The 18492-nt window shown below is 48.0% G+C and overlaps 1 protein-coding gene across 5 annotated transcripts in view; it reads left to right on the forward strand.

Moving 5' to 3' along the window:
- Nucleotides 1-7223: 7223 nt before the first annotated feature.
- Jakmip1 (janus kinase and microtubule interacting protein 1) overlaps nucleotides 7224-18492 on the forward strand; it is a 57507-nt gene continuing 46238 nt past the window's right edge. For 4 of the 5 annotated variants that reach the window (XM_035452926.1, XM_035452927.1, XM_035452928.1 and 1 more), the window contains exons 1-2: nucleotides 7224-7352; nucleotides 13497-13991. In XM_035452926.1, coding sequence (XP_035308817.1) covers nucleotides 7224-7352; nucleotides 13497-13991 — 624 coding nt within the window. The remainder of the gene's footprint in view (nucleotides 7353-13496; nucleotides 13992-18492) is intronic. The other variant, XM_035452930.1, reaches the window with a different exon arrangement.

Genomic DNA, 18492 nt, shown 5'->3' on the forward strand with positions numbered 1-18492 from the left:
GTTTCCTGCAGCCCAAGCAAAAGCCTGAAATCCTCATTTGTTTAGGAGAAACAAATGCAAAATGCTGACTCCCTGTACAGGAAGGTCAGCTGGGCAAGAATCAGCAGCAGGGCCCAGAAGTCAGCTGACCTCTGGGCCACGTTGCCAGGAGATGCAGTTACCCTGCTCTCCTCTGAGAAAGGTTCACTGAAGCCATTAGATCATCACATGGAAGCTAGTATTCAGCTCGGAGTTTGCTGGAGTTAATCAGGTCATGAGGCTGATGAGGCTTTAAGAACAGCAGTTATTGAGCTGTTGCAGATACCAGCTAGAAATAAAGGGTCTGGTACTGCAACCCACTCATCTGTAAGCCTGGGCTGCAATCATAAAATTGTTCCTAGACCTACAGCTAAGGACAGTTTAATAACCCAAACTGGGGAAAGGCATGCATAGTTGTGTACATGGATCCTACCTGCCTTGACCACAGGTAGAAGCTCATGAGAATGCTACGGGAGGGTTGGTGACAGGAAGGCAGTCTGAGGGAGATTTTCTCCTGGGTTGGTGTGGTGTGAGCAGTATGTGCCAGTGCCAGGGAGCTGCTAGGAATGAGACTTAGGCATATGCTGAGTGAGAGAATGGCTTTTATTCTAGGGGCATTGGGGCTTTGAACTGATGAGGCTCCTCATCCCCACTCCCACCCTTGGCCTTTGTTATTCAGTTTCAGAATTCCCATAGTGCACATTGCCTAGCCCACAGCAGTTGAGTGGAGATCTCCCTATGTCATGCTGTCCCTGCATCTGCTGAGTGTCAGACATTGGCAGGTCCCAAAAGCACAGAGCTAAGGTGAGGAAGGAGAGATCAGAGAATGTGCACTTGAGACAGGCAGGGTTTCTGTCTGTCTTGTGTTTCTCATGCTAGGAACAGCATCTGGCACATGGGCCAGCTCAGTCAATCTTGATTGAATGAATGAATGGCAGACAGACTGTGTGGAGCAAGCATTATTGGTGACTCTAGCTCCATTTGGCCAGTGTGGCATCTCAGAGGGAGGCACAGGACAGATGGACAAAGCTTTTGGGGGAGGAGATCTGTAATTTGTGGGGCAACGACCTCCCTCTGAGAGCAGTCCTTCTGGGCTGGGAACCTGCTAGGCAGCCCAGCGCAGGACCTGGGAGCTGAGGTGTCTGCTTTGTTTATTGCATGGTTCTGTTGTCTAATATTTGACTGAGGATTTGGGTGTCTGCTTTCATCAAGTGTGCTAGTCTTCTGTTTCTTCCATGGTGATGTCTTTGGTGATCACTGTAGTCCTGGTGTCATAGGGTGATGGGGAGATGGTCCTTCCTCTGAAAAATTGGTTCTTCTTTAAAGTCCTGACGGAATCCACCTTCCCACCCACTGAGGCCTGGCTTTTCTTGGTGTCTAGGTATTAGGTGTGTTAAATATGCCACAACACTTGCCTCTGTGGTATGGCTATTTTATCTCAACTGGGAAGGAGCAGCGGGCAAGCCTGGGCTCTGCATGACCAGTTTGCATTAGCTTTGCAGCCATTCCCTCATCCAGGATGAGCATGTGTGATGTGCTGTGTTTTCCCTGAGCTGACTTTGGCTGGCATTGTGACCGACATCTTCCTCAGTTTCTGCTGACTCCATGTTCTAGGCTGGGCCTGGCAAGTTTCTCCCCTCACATCCTAGGCACATCCGTGCTGAACAGGGAGGTCTCATCCAGAGCAGTTAGCTGGAGAGCAGAGCAGAGAGGGCAAGCCCTAGGCCCCTGAGCTCCTGTCTTCCCCTGTTGCCCACAGGGACACCTGGACTTGTCAGGAGTGAACAAGCTAGTGCGGTACAGCAACCTAGAAAATGACATCAGTTTAAAAGTGAGTTCTGCTTATTTGTATCTCTCTCTCTCTCTCTCTCTCTCTCTCTCGTGTGTGTGTGTGTGTGTGTGTGTGTGTGTGTGTGTGTGTGTGTGTGTGTGTGAATAGGATGTGGTGGAGATACCATTCCTCCAATTTAATCAGTTTCTATGTAAACTGTTATCATTTCATTAGGAAAATGCCTTGGAGACTATAGATGACTAGCAGATTCACCTCTGCACCCCTTCCACAGCAAAGGGGAGGGCCCACAAAGAGGCTCTCATATTGCATTCTACTGTCCCCCTAGCAGGTGGACTCCTGTCCCAGCAGCCACCTCTGTCCACATCCATTGGAAGGAGAATTAACTAGACCCAGAGAGGGCTGGATGGGTGACCCTTTGCTGACACAGTGTATTATAACAGGCCCCTTATGTAGCTTCCTTCCTTGTCCTCTGTTTCCAGAGGAAGACACCATTCCTGCAGTGCTGAAAGGGGTTGTTTCAAAACTGACCATGAGAACAGACCATAGGTTCCTGGTACCAAGCTGTCTATCAGAACACCTCTGCTGGTGTTGAAGGAATCAGCAGTTCCATCCCTGATTCTCTGCCCCTTTCACCATTTCTAAACTCCCCATGTTGCTAGTATGCCAAGATGTTAGGTTACAGTCTGAAATGGTTATTGGGGACTTCTGTGCTTTCATAGCCAGCCATCCTGCAGTGGCACTCCCAGGCAAAGCTGGAATAGGTCTGGAATAGGTTCTGGGTGGCTGCTGGTAGTAATGGCTTCAAGTCCAGGCAGGCTGTGGTCTCAGAAACATTGCTTGTTGATGCCTTCCCTGGGGTGGGGGTGCCTGATCAGTGGCCTGTGGAGACTAGGTTGTCCTGCCCTGTGGAGCACCATGTAGAGGCTTTTGTTAAAGCTGGGCGTGGGCAGGGCCAGCCCTGGGCTGGAACTACTCTCTGCTTACATCTCATTATGTTATCTGTGAGGATGAAGTTTCTAGGCTGGAGCGTCAGCAGCAGGAGCTCTCCCACAGCTCTGGAGATGGGAAGTTTGAGATTGGGTGTCTGTGGCTTTTGTGCTCTCTCAGTATGACTTGGGTACAACCTTCGGCTTGCAGATGGTGGCTGTCCTGTGTCCTCCAACAGTCCTTTCTCTGAGCATCAGAATTCTCATCTCCTGTTCCGAAGAAGACATTAGGCTTCCCTGCTGACCCCATGTGTCCTCTGTAAGTCTTGTCCTGATGTCATCTCATCTTGAGGTCCTAGAGGTTCTGTCTGCAACAGATGAGCTTGACAAGGACTCAGTCTAGCTCTTAAACCAGGGCTTCATAATGAAGATGGTTGAGTGGTTTTGCCTGGCCATCCAAAGTCCAGAAACAGGTCTACCTGCCTAGGGTCTATGCTCTGGTCATAGTGCATGTTCACGATGGAGGTCATGTGTCACATGGATAACTAGAAGTGAATCTATTTCACAGGCACCAGTCTCCTTGAGTCTGGGCAAGCCCTGAACCATACTCTGGGAGGTAGAGGCCATCATAGTCTTGGCTGCTCCAGAGCATCTTATCTAGTGGTAGAGACAGGTTGGTACCAAAAGTGTGATCAGTTCAGGACTGTGAAAAGGAAAACAGGGCTGTGGCAGGGCTTTGATGTCACAGTGCGTCCCCAATCAACAGTGAATGTGTGGGCTGGCTTTGTGTATGAGAGTCTTAAAATTCAGTGATTCCTTCCTTCCTTCCTTCCTTCCTTCCTTCCTTCCTTCCTTCCTTCCTTCCTTTCTTTCTTTTTTTGAGGTATGAAGGGTTTGTTTGGCTTATCACATGTCCAAATCATAGTCCATCAGTGAGGTAAACAAAGAATGATGCTTTTTGGTTTGTCCTCCATAGCTTATTTTGCTGCTTTCTCATACAACCCGGGACAATTAATCATGAATATGCCCAAAACTTGCCTACAGGCCAATCTGATGGACACAGTTACTCAATTGAGATTTTCTCTTCCTAGATATGTCTAGGTTTGTATTAAGTTGACAAAAGTAACCTGAACAGGGAAATACTAAATCTTAATAAAACCATTTAATATCAAAGTAATTAAGTAATATCAAGGTAATTTGCTCTGTCTCCATCCCTGTACTATCCAACTTAATACTTTTGTATTCAAAATTCAGTGCTTTCTATAGAAAACAAATGGTTGGGTCTAATTTTGGATCTGCTCTGGCAGTTTCTGCTTTCATGTGTGCGTCTACAGCTTTTCCCCACCTGATCTTTTTGCTGGAGTCATTTTCACATGACCCAAGTTTAAAGGTGTATAGAATAAAGCACACAAATCAAGTATTTACTGACAATAAGTCATAAGAAATTTACTTTAAAACAATTCTTTTGTGCTCAGATAATTTTGGCATCACAGGGGTCACCTAAGACCATTTGGAATATTTACATTATGATTCATACAGTAGCAAAATTACAGTTATGAATTAGCAACAAAAATAATTTTGTGGTTGGGGGTCACCACAATATGAGGAACTGTATTAAAGGGTTGCAGTATTAGGAAGGTTGAGAACCACTGCTCTATAGTATGCTGTGGAGTCTGGCTTCCTCTGAATGCTTCCCCCCTGCATCGCCCTCCCCCCTAGCCATCGGCCTTCAGCAGGCTTTCCCTGAGCTGCAAGTACCCAGTACACTATTCTTTCAGCTTCAGTAAACTGGCGTCTTGTCAGATAGGTTAAGAATAGAAAGTGCAAGATTTTATTGTGTTTACTTCTCCCCTGTCTAGAGCGTTTTCCTTTTTTATGTAGATAATAGTTTTAAAATATTTTATGTCTTTCATTTTTTCATTCTCCTGCTTAGTCTGAGGTATTATTTTGGTTTTGTAGATAGTCTCACTATGTAGCCTTGGCTGGCCTGGGACACCTGCATAGCCCACACTGGCCTGAAACTCAGAGTGATCCACCTGCCTCTGCCTCCCAAGTGCTGGGGTTAAAGGGTGCACTGCATGTCCAGCTAGACATAGTTTTTGACCTATAGGTCATTGTTCTTCTCGCTGAAGCATTTCTCTTACTAGCCATCCTAAAAAGGGGAAGTCTGCATGGTGTGTCTGATTTCCTGGTTCTCAGTCTCTGAAGTGTAATTTCACAGGTGACTGAATTGCAGGCTGACTTTGCCCTCCAAACATCATTTTGCTCCATTCTTCCTCATGCCGTTTTTTTGCAGAGACACCTGCTGAATTCTTACCCTTGTTTTCCTTGCTTTTGCAGACAAGATGTTTCCCCTGGTCTTGTTTTAGGAATTTTTCCCCCTCCATCTTTGATCATCTGCAGCTTGCATATGATATACTCAAGTGCAAATTCACTTTGGGGATCTGCGGCTTGGTTTCTGATAGTAGTTTGTAGAACTACACACGACTTCATAGTCCTGTGGTTTTCCTCTTATTCTTCCATTCCCCTCTATGTTGACTAGTTTTGTGTTAACATGGCATAAGCTAGAGTCCTCTTAGAAGAGGGGACAACACTTGAGACAATGTCCCCTCCAGATCGGTCTATGAGTGAGCCAGTAAATAAGCAGTTCTCTTTGGCCTGTGCATCAACTCCTGCAGCCCCTGCCTCCAGGTTCTTGCCTTGTTTGAGATCCTGCCCTGACTTTATTCAGTAATGGAGTGTGATGTGAAAACTACAAGCTGAAATAAGCCCTCCTAAAGTTGCCTTTGGTACATATGATCACAGCTATTAACCCAGGTAATACACCTCAGTGTTCTACTGTTGAAACTGTCCTTCAGTCCTTGGACAGTCTGGTTCCTTTCTCCTATTGTGTTTTCCATTGCTCCCCAGGTTGAAGATACTGTGTTAGTACCTGTGAGCTCATGGACTCTCTTCAGTTTGGGATACACTGTTGCTGTATTTGTGAGCTTACGGATTCTTTGGCTCTGTACAGTTCTACAAGAGCATGTGGAAGACTTGTTCCAGTTCTCCAGTGGTGTGTGTGTGTGTGTGTGTGTGTGTGTGTGTGTGTGTGTGTTTTAATTTGGACATCTCTTTCACCTTTCCTGCATTTTTCATCTTTGCTTACAGACCATCTGTTCTTGCATGCTGTCTACTTCTTCCTCTGAGGCCCTTTGCATGTTGTTCAGCATTACTTTAAAGTCTAAGTCTTATTCTAACCTCTGATGTTTTCCCTTTAGTATACTTTATACCATTTTGTTGGGAGCTGGGACTGATGCAAAGGAACTGGAGCTGGTACAGTGAGTTGGTCTTTGCTTCAGGCTATCTGTGGGGCATCACTTTGCCCTATGATCTCAGTTCTCTGATGGATCCAAGAAATGTCCTCATTTTCATTTTGTTTATCTGTCTTTGGACTCCAAATTTCTTATGTGTTGGATCAGAAATTATCAGCCTCATTTATTTCCCCCTACATCTTCCCTTCCTTTCTTTCTGCATCCTTCCTTCTGATGTATAATCTCCATTTCTGTTGGTCATCACTTCAGTAATGTGGCCATGGGGCAGGTAATGGTCTTGCCCTGACTGGAGCGTCTATTGTTTTGGGGACAGCAGGGTGGGGGTAGTTGGACTGGACCCTTGATGTGGAGGCCTGATGTCCCAGAGCCTGCCCATTCAGAGACCTCACTTGCTTGTCCTGTGCTGCTTTTAGACACAGCAGGATGATCAGGTCAGTACCAACTCCCAGTATAAACTGTGTAACCCAGCACTTGGCTGGTGTGTGCCTCAGTTTCCTCATCTGTAACATGGATGGCACGATTTACTTTGTATAGGAGGAACAATTAATTATGAGGCTGAATCATCCATCTCAAAGTGTGACTCTGACCTTGCTCCAGAGTTACTGGCAGGTGGGGGCACAGTACACATTGCTTCCTGCCTCTTGTCCTGTGCCATGTGCTTCAGGCTCTAGGTTGAGACCCTGGGATGCTTTTAGAAATATCACCCATGTGCTGCACGGAGGCTTGCATGCTGTGGTTCACAGATGCACAGGTGAGGTCCTGCATTCTCAAGAGGCCAGGACTAGAGCAGAGCTACACAGTGTGGTCCTCTGAGGGCATCATTTGGGAGTTGGCTGGAGATGCCTGTCAGGCCTCAAAGATGGTGAGAGTCTGCCTATAACATCTTCCAGGTGATTCTGAGGTAGCGTCAATGAGCTATGGCAGGCCAGGCTTGTGAGTGATAGACCCTCTGAGGGTGAGGCAAGTATTTAGCCCTGGGGTACCCAGGCTAGGAGGACACCTACTATGTGCTTACTCAGTCTCTCTTCTCCCCATACAGAATCGCAAGTGATGGTGTGCATAGAGGACAAGCGGAGCCCTGTTCGACTGGTTAGCACGGCAGAGCTGGTAGCTGTGCTTGCTGGTGGGTGGGCGTGAACCACAGGACTTCAGTGTCTCACTCCAAGAGGAAACATGTCTAAAAAGGGACGCAGCAAGGGTGAGAAGCCCGAGACGGAGACAGACTCTGTGCAGATGGCCAATGAAGAGCTACGTGCCAAGCTAACCAACATCCAGATAGAGTTCCAGCAGGAGAAGAGCAAGGTAGGGCAGGGCCTCTTGTGCCATCTCAGGCTGGGCTGTGAGCAAGTGCTGGGTTGTGAGCCCTGGGCTGTACTGGGTATTGAAGCCTTAGCTGCTCCTCCTGAGAACAGGAGGCAACAGTGCAGAACAGACTACATGGCTGCAGTTTTCTTTCACATGTTGCCTGTGACTTGGTAGGGATGCAAGAGTCTTTATATTTCAGCATCCCTTCCGTGCAAGATGGAGTTATAGTGTTGGAATAGTGCCTGGCTGGGGACTCACATACTTCAGGAAAGCAATAAGGCATTGATGTCAACTCAGTACCATCAGAAGACTCCAGCTTTCTGGGTCATATACCTGGTGGCCTTCCTCCTCAGGTCAGCTAGACTGGCTTCCTGATCTTGGTGATGTCACCGACTTAAGTCACTATTAATATAGCAGCTACAGGGGAAAACCTGCTGCCATAGCCTTTTCTGTGGATGCGGTTGTGGCATGGGAGGGCCTGAGGTCCCTCATGGTAGGGAAGTCATAGCTGGATCCTTGGGGAGCTGGTTACATCACCTTCACAATCAGAAGCAGAAGGCAGTTAGGATGAACTTTCATCTTGCTTTCTCCACTTTTATGCAGTCCTGGACACCCTGTCCGGGGTGCGCCCACTGCAGAAAGGTCTTGCCATATCAATCGATATAATTAAGAAAATCCCTCACAGACATGCCCAGAAGTTCATCTCCCCTAACATCTGCCAGGTTGATAGCTAACACTGGCCATCACAAATGGGATTTGGACCCGATATAATGTCCTCAGTTTATACTAATCTCATTTTAGGTCCTGTCACCAATCTAATGCTTTACTAACACCCCAGTATTTAGAACGTTAGCCTATCTGTTCTGGGAGATATTATTGAGCCCCCACACAGTGCGGATTATGGACCTGTCTCCTATCACCAAGGCTGCCTCTCAGCTCTAGGACTTGTGGGGATCTTTGCCTAGCCATGTCCTGGCAGCCGTCTCCTCCAGGCTTTCACCTGCAGTCTCCATAGGGCTTTGCCTGTTCAGTCACTGGGACAAGTTCTGTTCTCAGGGAACTCTGTAGAGCATCCCCCAGGCTAGCATGAAAAGCACAAATGTGAACTTCACAATTTCATTTAGGCATCATTGAACACGATATCACACTAACCAGCAAGGTCTTGTTAAATGATGTTCTTATGTTAGCAGAGGGCAGGTATTAAAGGCTTCAGGGTGAAGGAGGAATGTGGGGTAAGTGTTCTTTCCACCATTCATTCAGGGAGCGACCTGCACGTGTACTGCAGCTTGTAGTGAGCTTGGAGACCTGCATTTGCCATGAGGTGACTCAGGAGCAGCCCCTTCCCTCAACTGGTGGTGTAGAGACATGCAGGAGCTAGAGGTGCCATAGTGCACCTCTCACCTCTCAGCTCATGCAGGGCAAGCTGGGCCTGTGAAGGCTTCTTGAGGCCATCTTAGAGCTGGCACCAAGGATTTTGCTAGTTGGAGAGGAAGCAAATAGATTTGCACAGCCACAAGTGTTCAACAGCCCCGGTGAACAGTCCCAGTGCCAGTTGGGGACAGGATGAGATGGGCATGTGGCTGGTAGGGTAGAACTCTAAGCCTGAAAAGTCTGAGGTAATGTGGGGAGCACAGATAGAAGAGGAAAGGCCACACAGGGTCTGGCTGTAGCTTGCTGGTGATTTATTAGATCTCACAGCAACCAGGCCATGGTGTCCACCCTGAGGCTGGCACCAGCCTTGGGCTGCAGAAGTGAGTCAGACATTGATGGCTGGATGGCCTTGGTGGGGTGGGAGTCTCATCCCAGGGCTTGGGTGTCAGGACCCTGGGCTCTTATGGTAGCTGGTGTCGTAACTCCTAGGCCTTGGATGTCAGGCCCTTAGCTCTTTAAGCTTGACAGTTCCCTGAATTCTGCCAGCCGCTAGGAACTGCTGTCTCTGGCCTTTGGCTCTTGAAGCCTGTCACCTTCTGTTGTCTTGACTCTCCTCCTTCCCTGTACTTCCACTGTCTTGAGCTGTCTCCTGCCTGGTCACTGTCTATGTCTCTTCTGGCTTCTTGATTCTGGTGCTGCCACTGCCACCACCAAGACAGCAGCTGCCACCACTTCTACTGCTACCCTTACCTGCTTCCCCTGCCCTTCCCACTATGGTGAAGCACAAAGGTAGATAAGACTTCTCAGGAGAACCTCTTGGAACACCAGGGCGCAGCATAGGAGGGAGGGTGGGTCCTGATGGGTCAAAAAGTGAAGGGTACAGCCTGGTTGTATCCTGGAGGGGGCGTGGCAGGAAGTAGCATGCAAATGTGGTATTAATAATTTCTACCAATCACAACACAACTTCTAGGTCTACCAAGGTCTAATAGGAGGCTCTTTACTGCATCAGTAACAATCTTTCTTGAGTGAGGGAAGTGCCCCCCTCCAGTGAGATAGCTGCAGGGTGAGCCAGGTCCTCTGTGTCTCTTCTGGCTTTTTAGAGTTCACAAAGCCCCAGGGCTGAAGCCCCTTGTGTTAGTTCCTCTTCTCATTGCTGGGACAACAAAGATCTGACAGAAACAGCCCAGGGTGGAAAGTTTTATGGAGGACAGGTTTGTTCTGACACACCCTTTCAGAGGACCCATCCACTGTGACTGGGAGGAGCGGCAGAGCAGAGCTGATGGTTCATATCAGGGAAGCAGAGCCTAGCTGGAGTTCTCCCTTTCCCTCATATTCCGTCTGCGCCCCCAGCCCATAGGATGGTGCTTCCAACTGCTAGGTGGGTCTTTCCCCCTTAGGGAATCCTGTCCAGGGACACCAGAACTGGCACCTCATCTCCAGTGTGAGCCTAAATCCAGTCAGGTTGATGGTGAAGCCTGCCCTTTGTCAGCCTGACACACAACCACCTCTCTTTAAACCTTAACATTACCTCCTGGACCCCAAACGTCTCATTCATGTCCATCTCCGACTGTAAAATGCTTTCAGTCTATGTCCACGAGTTCCCAGAATCACAATACTTCCAAGACTGTTTAAAGTTTAAAGCTCTGCCGAGACTCAAGGCAACCTCTTTGCTATGAAACCTTGTAAAAGTAAAACAAACTTACATGTTTCCAAAATATCATGGACCAGGGCCATGAAAGGAGATGTGGGAACAAAGCAAAACAGACTGAACCTCTGAAGGGCAAACATGAAATCCTGTGGCTCCGTGTCTAGCATGTGTTATCAGGGTGAGAGCTCTGAGGACCTTGGGCAGCCCCACCCCCATGGCCTTGTCATTGGAAGCCCCTGTGAGCTGTGCCCTGGGCTGGCTTCCCTTCTTGTCTTCAGCTGTCCTCAGCAGCTGTTCCCCATTGATGGCATCCCTAGCACCCTGATATCTGTATTGTGGCTTAGGCTTCACCCTCAATTGACACACATTGATGCCATAGCTGTTTCTTGAAGAGACACATTGCCTGGCTTCGAAGACTTCCCCTTAAAATCTAGGTGGACACTACCATGACTCTTGTATTCTACATGCCTGTAAGCCCAACACTAATGGACAATGCCAAGATTGGTTTCTAGTTGGAGCCATGGGGACTGTAGTCTCTTAGTGTATGCCTGGACAGCTGAACCTAGGAAAGCACTTCCTTTCACAGCCATGTGTGAGCAGGTTCCTTAGCTGCTGGGTCTTCTTCAGAGAAAGGAAGTCTTTCAAATGAGTTCAGATTTTACACCAGAAGCCATTAGCAGTGGAATATGACTAAGTCCCTCTTTACACAGTGCTGAGTGCTTGGTTTCTCATTAATGGTGGCGATTTCTAACTACCATGCCCTCCTGGTCTACAAAGTTCAGCTGTTTCCTTTTGTGCCCAAAGAGCTTGCTCTTCACATTTTTCTCTGATTCTTGCTCCCTATTTCCATAGAAAAGCAGAAATTGCCAGAATGTATCTTGAGTGACCTATAGTCCAACCCAGTCTTGTTCCCATCTGAAGCCTCCTGAGGGCAGTCTTTACTGTCTGATGTTCTAAGCTCCCACAAGAATACCCACTGACTACTGCTTACACCCATCTAGGGCTTCTCTAGCCCACATTTCAAACTCTTCCACATTCCTCCTATAAACCAGTCTAAGACGTAAGAGCTATAGTCAGGTTTAGACACAGCAATGCCCATACTTCTTGTGTCAATTTCATGTGTTAGTTAGTTAGTTTGTTTGTTTTACAATTATGATGACATTGGACAGAAACCACTGAAGAGGAGGGATGTCTTATTGGACTCTCATGGCTTTGGAGGGTTTTGTACATTGTGGCAGCTAGGAGGTAGAGAAACACATGATGCTCAGGGGGCATACCCCTTTTATGTCATCCTGTTCTGTAGCCTTTAGGATGGCACCACCCACATTCAGGGTTGCCTTTCTCCCCTTATTTAATTCGTTCTGGAAATGCCATCGAAGTCATATCTAGATGTGTTCCTTACCATCTCTGAGCTGATTCTAAACCCAGTCTGTGAGGCCTGGCATCACACAGTTATCTGAGGCAGACATAGCTGTCACAGGAGTCCTGACTCAGCTGCAGTGTTCCTTGCATTTGGAGTGTGTTGCCCTTAAAACATCTGTGAACTGTTTGAGTCTTGCTGTTCCGGCACTAAATTCACCAGAACTTCAGTTCCAGCCTTGGGGGAGGTGGCCAGTGATGGCTGGCATCACGTGTTGTTTCTGTGGTTGCATGTGATGTCAGGAGATACTGATCCCATGCATCTGCCTCAGGGTTCATTTTGCATCTTTCCTGACTGCTAAAAGGCAGATGTGACAGTACTGAGATGATGTCATAAAACTCACTTAAAATTAATTCCTGCTAGTTGGCTATAAATTGTGTGGTCTGGGGAAAACATTGCTGTTTTCTGCGGAAGTCTGGTCTACCAGAGGCAGTTTGTCTTAATGCTTTGGCACCACTGTTATAAGATCACATACAGAATGTAAGCGCTTCCGTGCAGTGTGTATCTTGGAATATTTGGCTCATTTAAAGAAATTGCTTCGTAGGTGCATCTTACCTCAGGCCATGTAAAAAGTTGCAGATCAGACCCAACATGTTCAGGCTGAGCACAGGTCCTGGGGCCAGTTTCCCTGAGAGGTTCAACCTTGATATCAACACACATGCATGCAAGCTCTCTCTCTCTCTCTCTCTCTCTCTCTCTCTCTCTCTCTCTCACACACACACACACACACACACACACAGAGAGAGAGAGAGAGACAGAGAGACAGAGATAGAGACAGAGAGAGACACCCAAAAATGCATACATAAGACATACACACACACACACACACACACACAAACACAGAGACATACAGAAATGAACACACACAGATACACACAGAGGGTCCCTCTGTGGGGGTTCTTAGTCTAATTAATAAAAGAATTTAAGAACTCACTCAAATGGAAGCACAGGACTGTCTTATTATAGTTGAAAAAATTTTCAGGCCAACTGTAAACTTCATCTGCTGCCAGAAGAAGAGAATGGAGGAGAGAAGGGAAAAAAGCCATGCTGGCATGGAGGTCAGACACAAGCTGACAAATAGCCATGTGGTGGGGAGAGAAGCTTTGATGAGAGTAGGGAAGCCCAGAACATTTCAGGAAAGTGGGCAGCTTGGCGTCCCTACAGGGCTGCCAACTATGAGCTTCTGCACCAGGGGTGGGAATTCTGGGAAGGAAAAGGACAGTGTTTCATTTAAAAACAAATTATTTCACCCATCTCTTTAGCATGGCTTAAGGTGAGCCCACCTTCCTGTGGGTGGATCTTTAGCTGGATGGCAGTAGTCCAGTTGTTATGTTAGGGCTCCACCCTGCCCTCTTAGGTGGCTCTGCCCGCTGTGAATCAAGTTCCTTGCCTGGGGACACTAGAAAGACTTTACTGTTTAGAATCTTCCTGGCTTTGGTGAGAGATGGTTTCTGTTCTTTTTATCTCTAGTTTCTTGTCCTTCATCATACAGTTCAGAATCAGAAGGTCTTCAAGGTTTGGCTTTCCAGGGAAAATCATAAAACTCATTGGGAAGGGAGATCCTGGATGGGGTTGGGGTGGAGGGCAGGGCTGTGGGTGTGGCCTGCAGGGGGAGCTAGAGGGTGGAGACTGGAAAAGTGTGGGTTGAGGCTCCTACCCCTGAGAACTCTGACCCTAACCCCTGTTCCTATTCTGGCTGCAGGTGGGTAAGCTGAGGGAGCGTCTGCAGGAGGCCAAACTGGAGCGCGAGCAGGAGCAGCGGCGCCACACGGCCTACATCTCAGAGCTCAAGGCCAAGCTGCACGAGGAGAAGACGAAGGAGCTGCAGGCACTGCGCGAGGCGCTCATCCGGCAGCATGAGCAGGAGGCAGCTCGGACGGCCAAGATCAAGGAAGGCGAGCTGCAGCGGCTGCAGGCCACGCTGAATGTGCTGCGCGATGGCGCTGCAGACAAAGTCAAGACCGCACTGCTGGCCGAGGCGCGCGAAGAGGCGCGCAGGACCTTTGATGGCGAGCGCCAGCGGCTGCAGCAGGAGATTCTGGAGCTGAAGGCAGCGCGCAAACAGGCGGAGGAGGCACTCAGCAACTGCATGCAGGCGGACAAGGCCAAGGCCGCCGACCTGCGAGCTGCGTACCAGGCACACCAGGATGAGGTGCACCGCATCAAGCGGGAGTGCGAACGTGACATCCGCAGACTGGTACGTGGTGTCTGTTCCCACAGCACCCTTTCCTTCAGACACATGGCGGTTTATGTACTCCAGGCATGGTTGGAGGTGCTGGCTTTCCCCGGTGCTAGTAGGCTTAGCATGGCAGGTCTCTCCTGCAGTATGGTTCTGGGCAGATCTGCAAACTGTTAGGAGCAGTGTCCTGTCTCTGTTGTCTATCGTGGGGCTTGTGGATGGGAGCTTGTGGTGGGGGCGGGGGGGGGCGGCTGTAAGAGAGGACCTTGGCTGCAGAGGCAAGGCTGGAGGTTCAGCCCTTCCATTCATCTGCACTAGGAGGGCTTTACATCTGGGTAAGAACCAGACATGCCACAGCGAAATGTAAATTGGAAAGAATCTGAATTTTTAAAAATGGGTATGGGGTGAGGGCTGTCAAATTTAGATGACCCGCATTTCTGAGGGAAGGAGGAGACCTCACTGAGCCAATAGCAGTCACCAGCTAGGCCTATGTTCTAAGTCTGAGCCCGTGAAGGGTGGGCTTCCCCAGGCATTGACCCCACTAGGAGTTAAGAGGTGAGTGGGAGTTTGAGCCATCTCAGTGGGTGACCAGAAGGAGCAGACCCTAAATTGGGCTAGCTCACCACGTTAATATTCTTCTCTCATCCAAGTACCAATCAGACCCGCCCCTGGCCCTCTGAGATCAGATGAAATTGGGCACCTTCAGGGTGGTATGGCCATAGACTTGTAATATTATTCTGAGCTCTGAAGGATGTGGAAGGCCAGTAAGGACCTGCAAGGCATAGTGACATCTTCCACAGTCCTAGAAGACACAGGAGACAGTGCTCTGTACATGTATGGGACTGTGATGGACAGCGTGTGCACGTCAAGACCTTGGGCAGCCTGCATCAGGGTGGCACAGTGTACTAACTTCCCAGATAGCTGAGATTCTCAGACTGCATTAAACAGTGATGTTTAGGAGAGCCTCTGTGAAGGCCAGGAGCTGTGTTAGGTGGAATGTGAAGAGACAGGGAGATGGGACATGCACATATTGACCCCAATTATAGCCAGCCAGCTGATATAGATGTAAAGAACCTGGGGAGGTAACACTGACCATAAACAGGGGCAGTACTTAACAGTAAAGGGTTGGCAGGAAATCCTAAAGTATGTAAAAGAAAATATTTTGAAGACTAAGAGAAGGAAGAGACAGACCCATAGCTAGAATTGGGGAAAACCTCTCTGAGCTAGTGGTGGGGCTTGCAGGCAAAATGAACATGACTCACTCAGGCAGCCTACAGACAGGGTTGCTCTTTGGGAAGGGACATACATCGCACACTTTTTTTGGGGGGGGGGTTGAGACAGGGTTTCCCTGTGGCTTTGGAGGCTGTCCTGGAACTAGCTCTTGTAGACCAGGCTGGCCTCGAACTCACAGAGATCCTCCTTCCTCTGCCTCCCGAGTGCTGGGATTAAAGGCGTGTGCCACCAACACCCGGCTTTACATCACACACTTTATCATTGTCAGCTATGCTTCACAACATGAGCATTCCCCGGAAACAGGGAGTGATGGATACTGGTGGTCAGGTGACTTCTGTTTACTCTGTCGGGGACCCCCACCGTGGGATACTGCTGACCACCACTAGGGTGTGGCTTCCTAACCCAGTTAAACTCCTGGAAACATCTTAACAGACACACCAGAGGTGTTTCTCCTGGGCGATTTTAATCCTGTCAAATTGTCAGAGATTAACCCTCACAGTAGCAAAGGCATCCAGAAAATAGGGGAGTAGAAAGTCTTCAAAGTCCTTATGATGCCAGCACAACCCAGATCCCAAAGCCAAAGATGTTAACTTTTAAGAACATAACTGCAAGGATACTAATTAAGTATTAACAAAGGAAGACCAGGGCTATATTGGAAGCCTAAGAAATCCTGGGCCAGGTTGAGTTAATTATGGAAATGTAAAGATCGGCTTAGTATTTAACTGATTTAAACCAGAGAGAATTATTTATTTGTTTGTTTGTTTATTTTTGGTGTTTTGAGGCAGGGTCTCACAGTGTAGCCTTAGCTGGCCTGGAGCTTGCTATGTAGACCAAGTTGGCTCAGACGCCTAGAGATCCACTCATAGAGGCCACCACAAGCTTTAATCTGGCAATGAAACAAAGGATTAAACCCCATGTGGCCATTTTCATCGATGCATTCCAAGTATTTTAAAATTCATCTTCCCTACACACTCTTAGCATATCTGAATTAAACAGGAATTGCTCTAATCCGATAAACTGTTTTTGTTTTTGTTTTTTTTTTTTGAAAAACCTGCTAACAATGTTTGCCATAATGATGAACCAGCTAAGGTTTCCCACTCAAGTTTAGGACCAAAACAAAGTGACTGTTACCACCCTCCTGTTCAGCTCTGCATTAGCCAGGGGGACAGTGTACAGAAGACCATGGAAGAAGTGAGTTCTAACGGTCGGAAGAAGGGGGACCTCGTTATATCTGAATGTTGTGATGCTGCTGTGGGATTCAGGGGCCTGCCCCAGTTCCCCAGTCTGTTTCATAGCACAGACTGGGTAATGATGGGTTTGGGATTGAGAAAGCCAAGGTACCACCAGGTTCTATGTCTGGTGAGTGCCCAGTCCCTGTTCCCAAGATGGCACCTTCACAGCCATGTCCTCAAACAGTAGATGGCACAGAAGGGCAAAAGGCAGTCACACGGTGGCTTCAGCCCCTCCCACAAGGTCACTAATCTCATGACTTCTCAGAACTAACAAGCACATTTGTCCAAGCTCCGATACTAAGTAGATACAAAATACCTTTTGTGTCTATACACTAGCAGTGGGCTGCTGGAAAGGGGAACACTTTTAAACAGCAGGGAAAGGCTCCAGGAACAATTGTAAAGCAAGCTGTGTAGGAGTTCCGCCAGACTACAAAGCCTTGCTGAGAAGAGTTAGAGAGCTAAGTAAACAGTTTCCATTAATGAGAATGTTGATGAAGGTAAATGCAAGCTTCCCAGAATCCAAGTTAACTTTTTTTCGTAGGCTATTGTGAGAATTTTCCTCTGGTATGTGTGTGGGTGGGCTTAGTAGGGTAGGGTGGAGGGTTGGGGTGGGGGAATGATGATGACCACTAAGCATTGTCTTACCTATCCTCATAAGCAACCAAATGGCAGATCAGTTTGGCCCACCAGAGCTCATCCAGAGAAACCAATGAGTTTGAGTTGTGGCAAGAGTGTGTGTAACGGTAATGCAGCTGCACAGGAGGACCAGCATGGATGATGGCTTCCCCATGCCCGTGCAGATGGAGCCCCTCTCAGTTAACACCCCCCCCAACCCACCAAGCCTGTATGCTCTGGCTCCTCCCTGAAGCCCTAAAACCAAGTTCTATTAGAGCATAATTTCCTGCAACAGGGAGGAGTGGTTGGATATTCAGGGCAGGGTTCAGTGACTACCCCTGCCCCTCCCATGTGGGGATTTCAGTAGTCAAGCTGAGCTGTGATGAACTTTTGTGAGCAGACACGGTGGACATTACGCAGATAGTGTTTCTGTTTGAAAAGTAGGGCTGTGCAGCACAGATATTGGCAAACAGATTCTAAGTTAGATCTAAGCATTTGGGCTCTAGAGTGGCAGGTGTGTGTGGGGGTGGGGTGGGGGGTTGAACCTAGGGCTTTGTGAATGCTAGGCAAGCATTCTATCCCCAAGTCATACATCCAGCTTTTGGAGTTACAAACCTTGAAGAGTGTCATATGTCTTATGACCTGAAAAGTATCATCTCAGGACCCCCAAGACCATGTTCTCAGCACAAAGGAGATTTATATGCTCCAGAGGAACAAAGGACAGGGATAGGGGTTAAAGACAAGAGATAGAGGATGAGGGAGAAGGGGAAGGGAACAAGGAAAAAGGGGCAGGGATATTTCCTCTGGAGGGACAAAGGACTGCCTGTGGATAGAGAGGAGACAGATGTGACCCATGGAAGTTTTTAAAGGTAAACCCCGTGTTATGATGAGGTGTTTAATTTTAATTGGGTATGTTACTCAGGTGAGCCAAAGGGGCTTTTGATTGCTGGACTTCAATACTTCCATAGCTGGAACTTGGTAGTCATCGTCAGGAGGAGTATGTGGCCAAATAAGGGAATAGACCTTGGTGGTTAGCTTTAGGAATGTTATCTAATGTTTTTTAGCAAGGCAGAAGGAATGGGGGAGAAGGGCAAGGCCTGCCAGAGCCATGTTCGCCATGCTCAAGCTGACTGGAGTCCCTTCATGACCAAGTTACAGCAATTGAAACAGTGAGGCTGAGGATGAAGGCAGATCAAAGGAACAGAAGGGGCTAGAAACAGATCTGTAAATATGTGACCATGTGACTCAGGAATAGGATATCTCTGTGGTGCAGTAGGAAAAGGATGGTATTTCAATAAACAACACTTTGACAGTGGGTGTCTATACAGAATTGTTTCAACTATGATACATTTACAGAGGAGAAAATACCTCCTATAGCCTCTGGGGTGGCTCAGTTAAAAAGCCCAGCAGTCCCAGGAAATCACCAGAAGCTCCATGTC

This window comes from Cricetulus griseus (genome assembly GCF_003668045.3).
Source record: "Cricetulus griseus strain 17A/GY chromosome 1 unlocalized genomic scaffold, alternate assembly CriGri-PICRH-1.0 chr1_1, whole genome shotgun sequence".
NCBI lineage: Eukaryota > Metazoa > Chordata > Mammalia > Rodentia > Cricetidae > Cricetulus > Cricetulus griseus.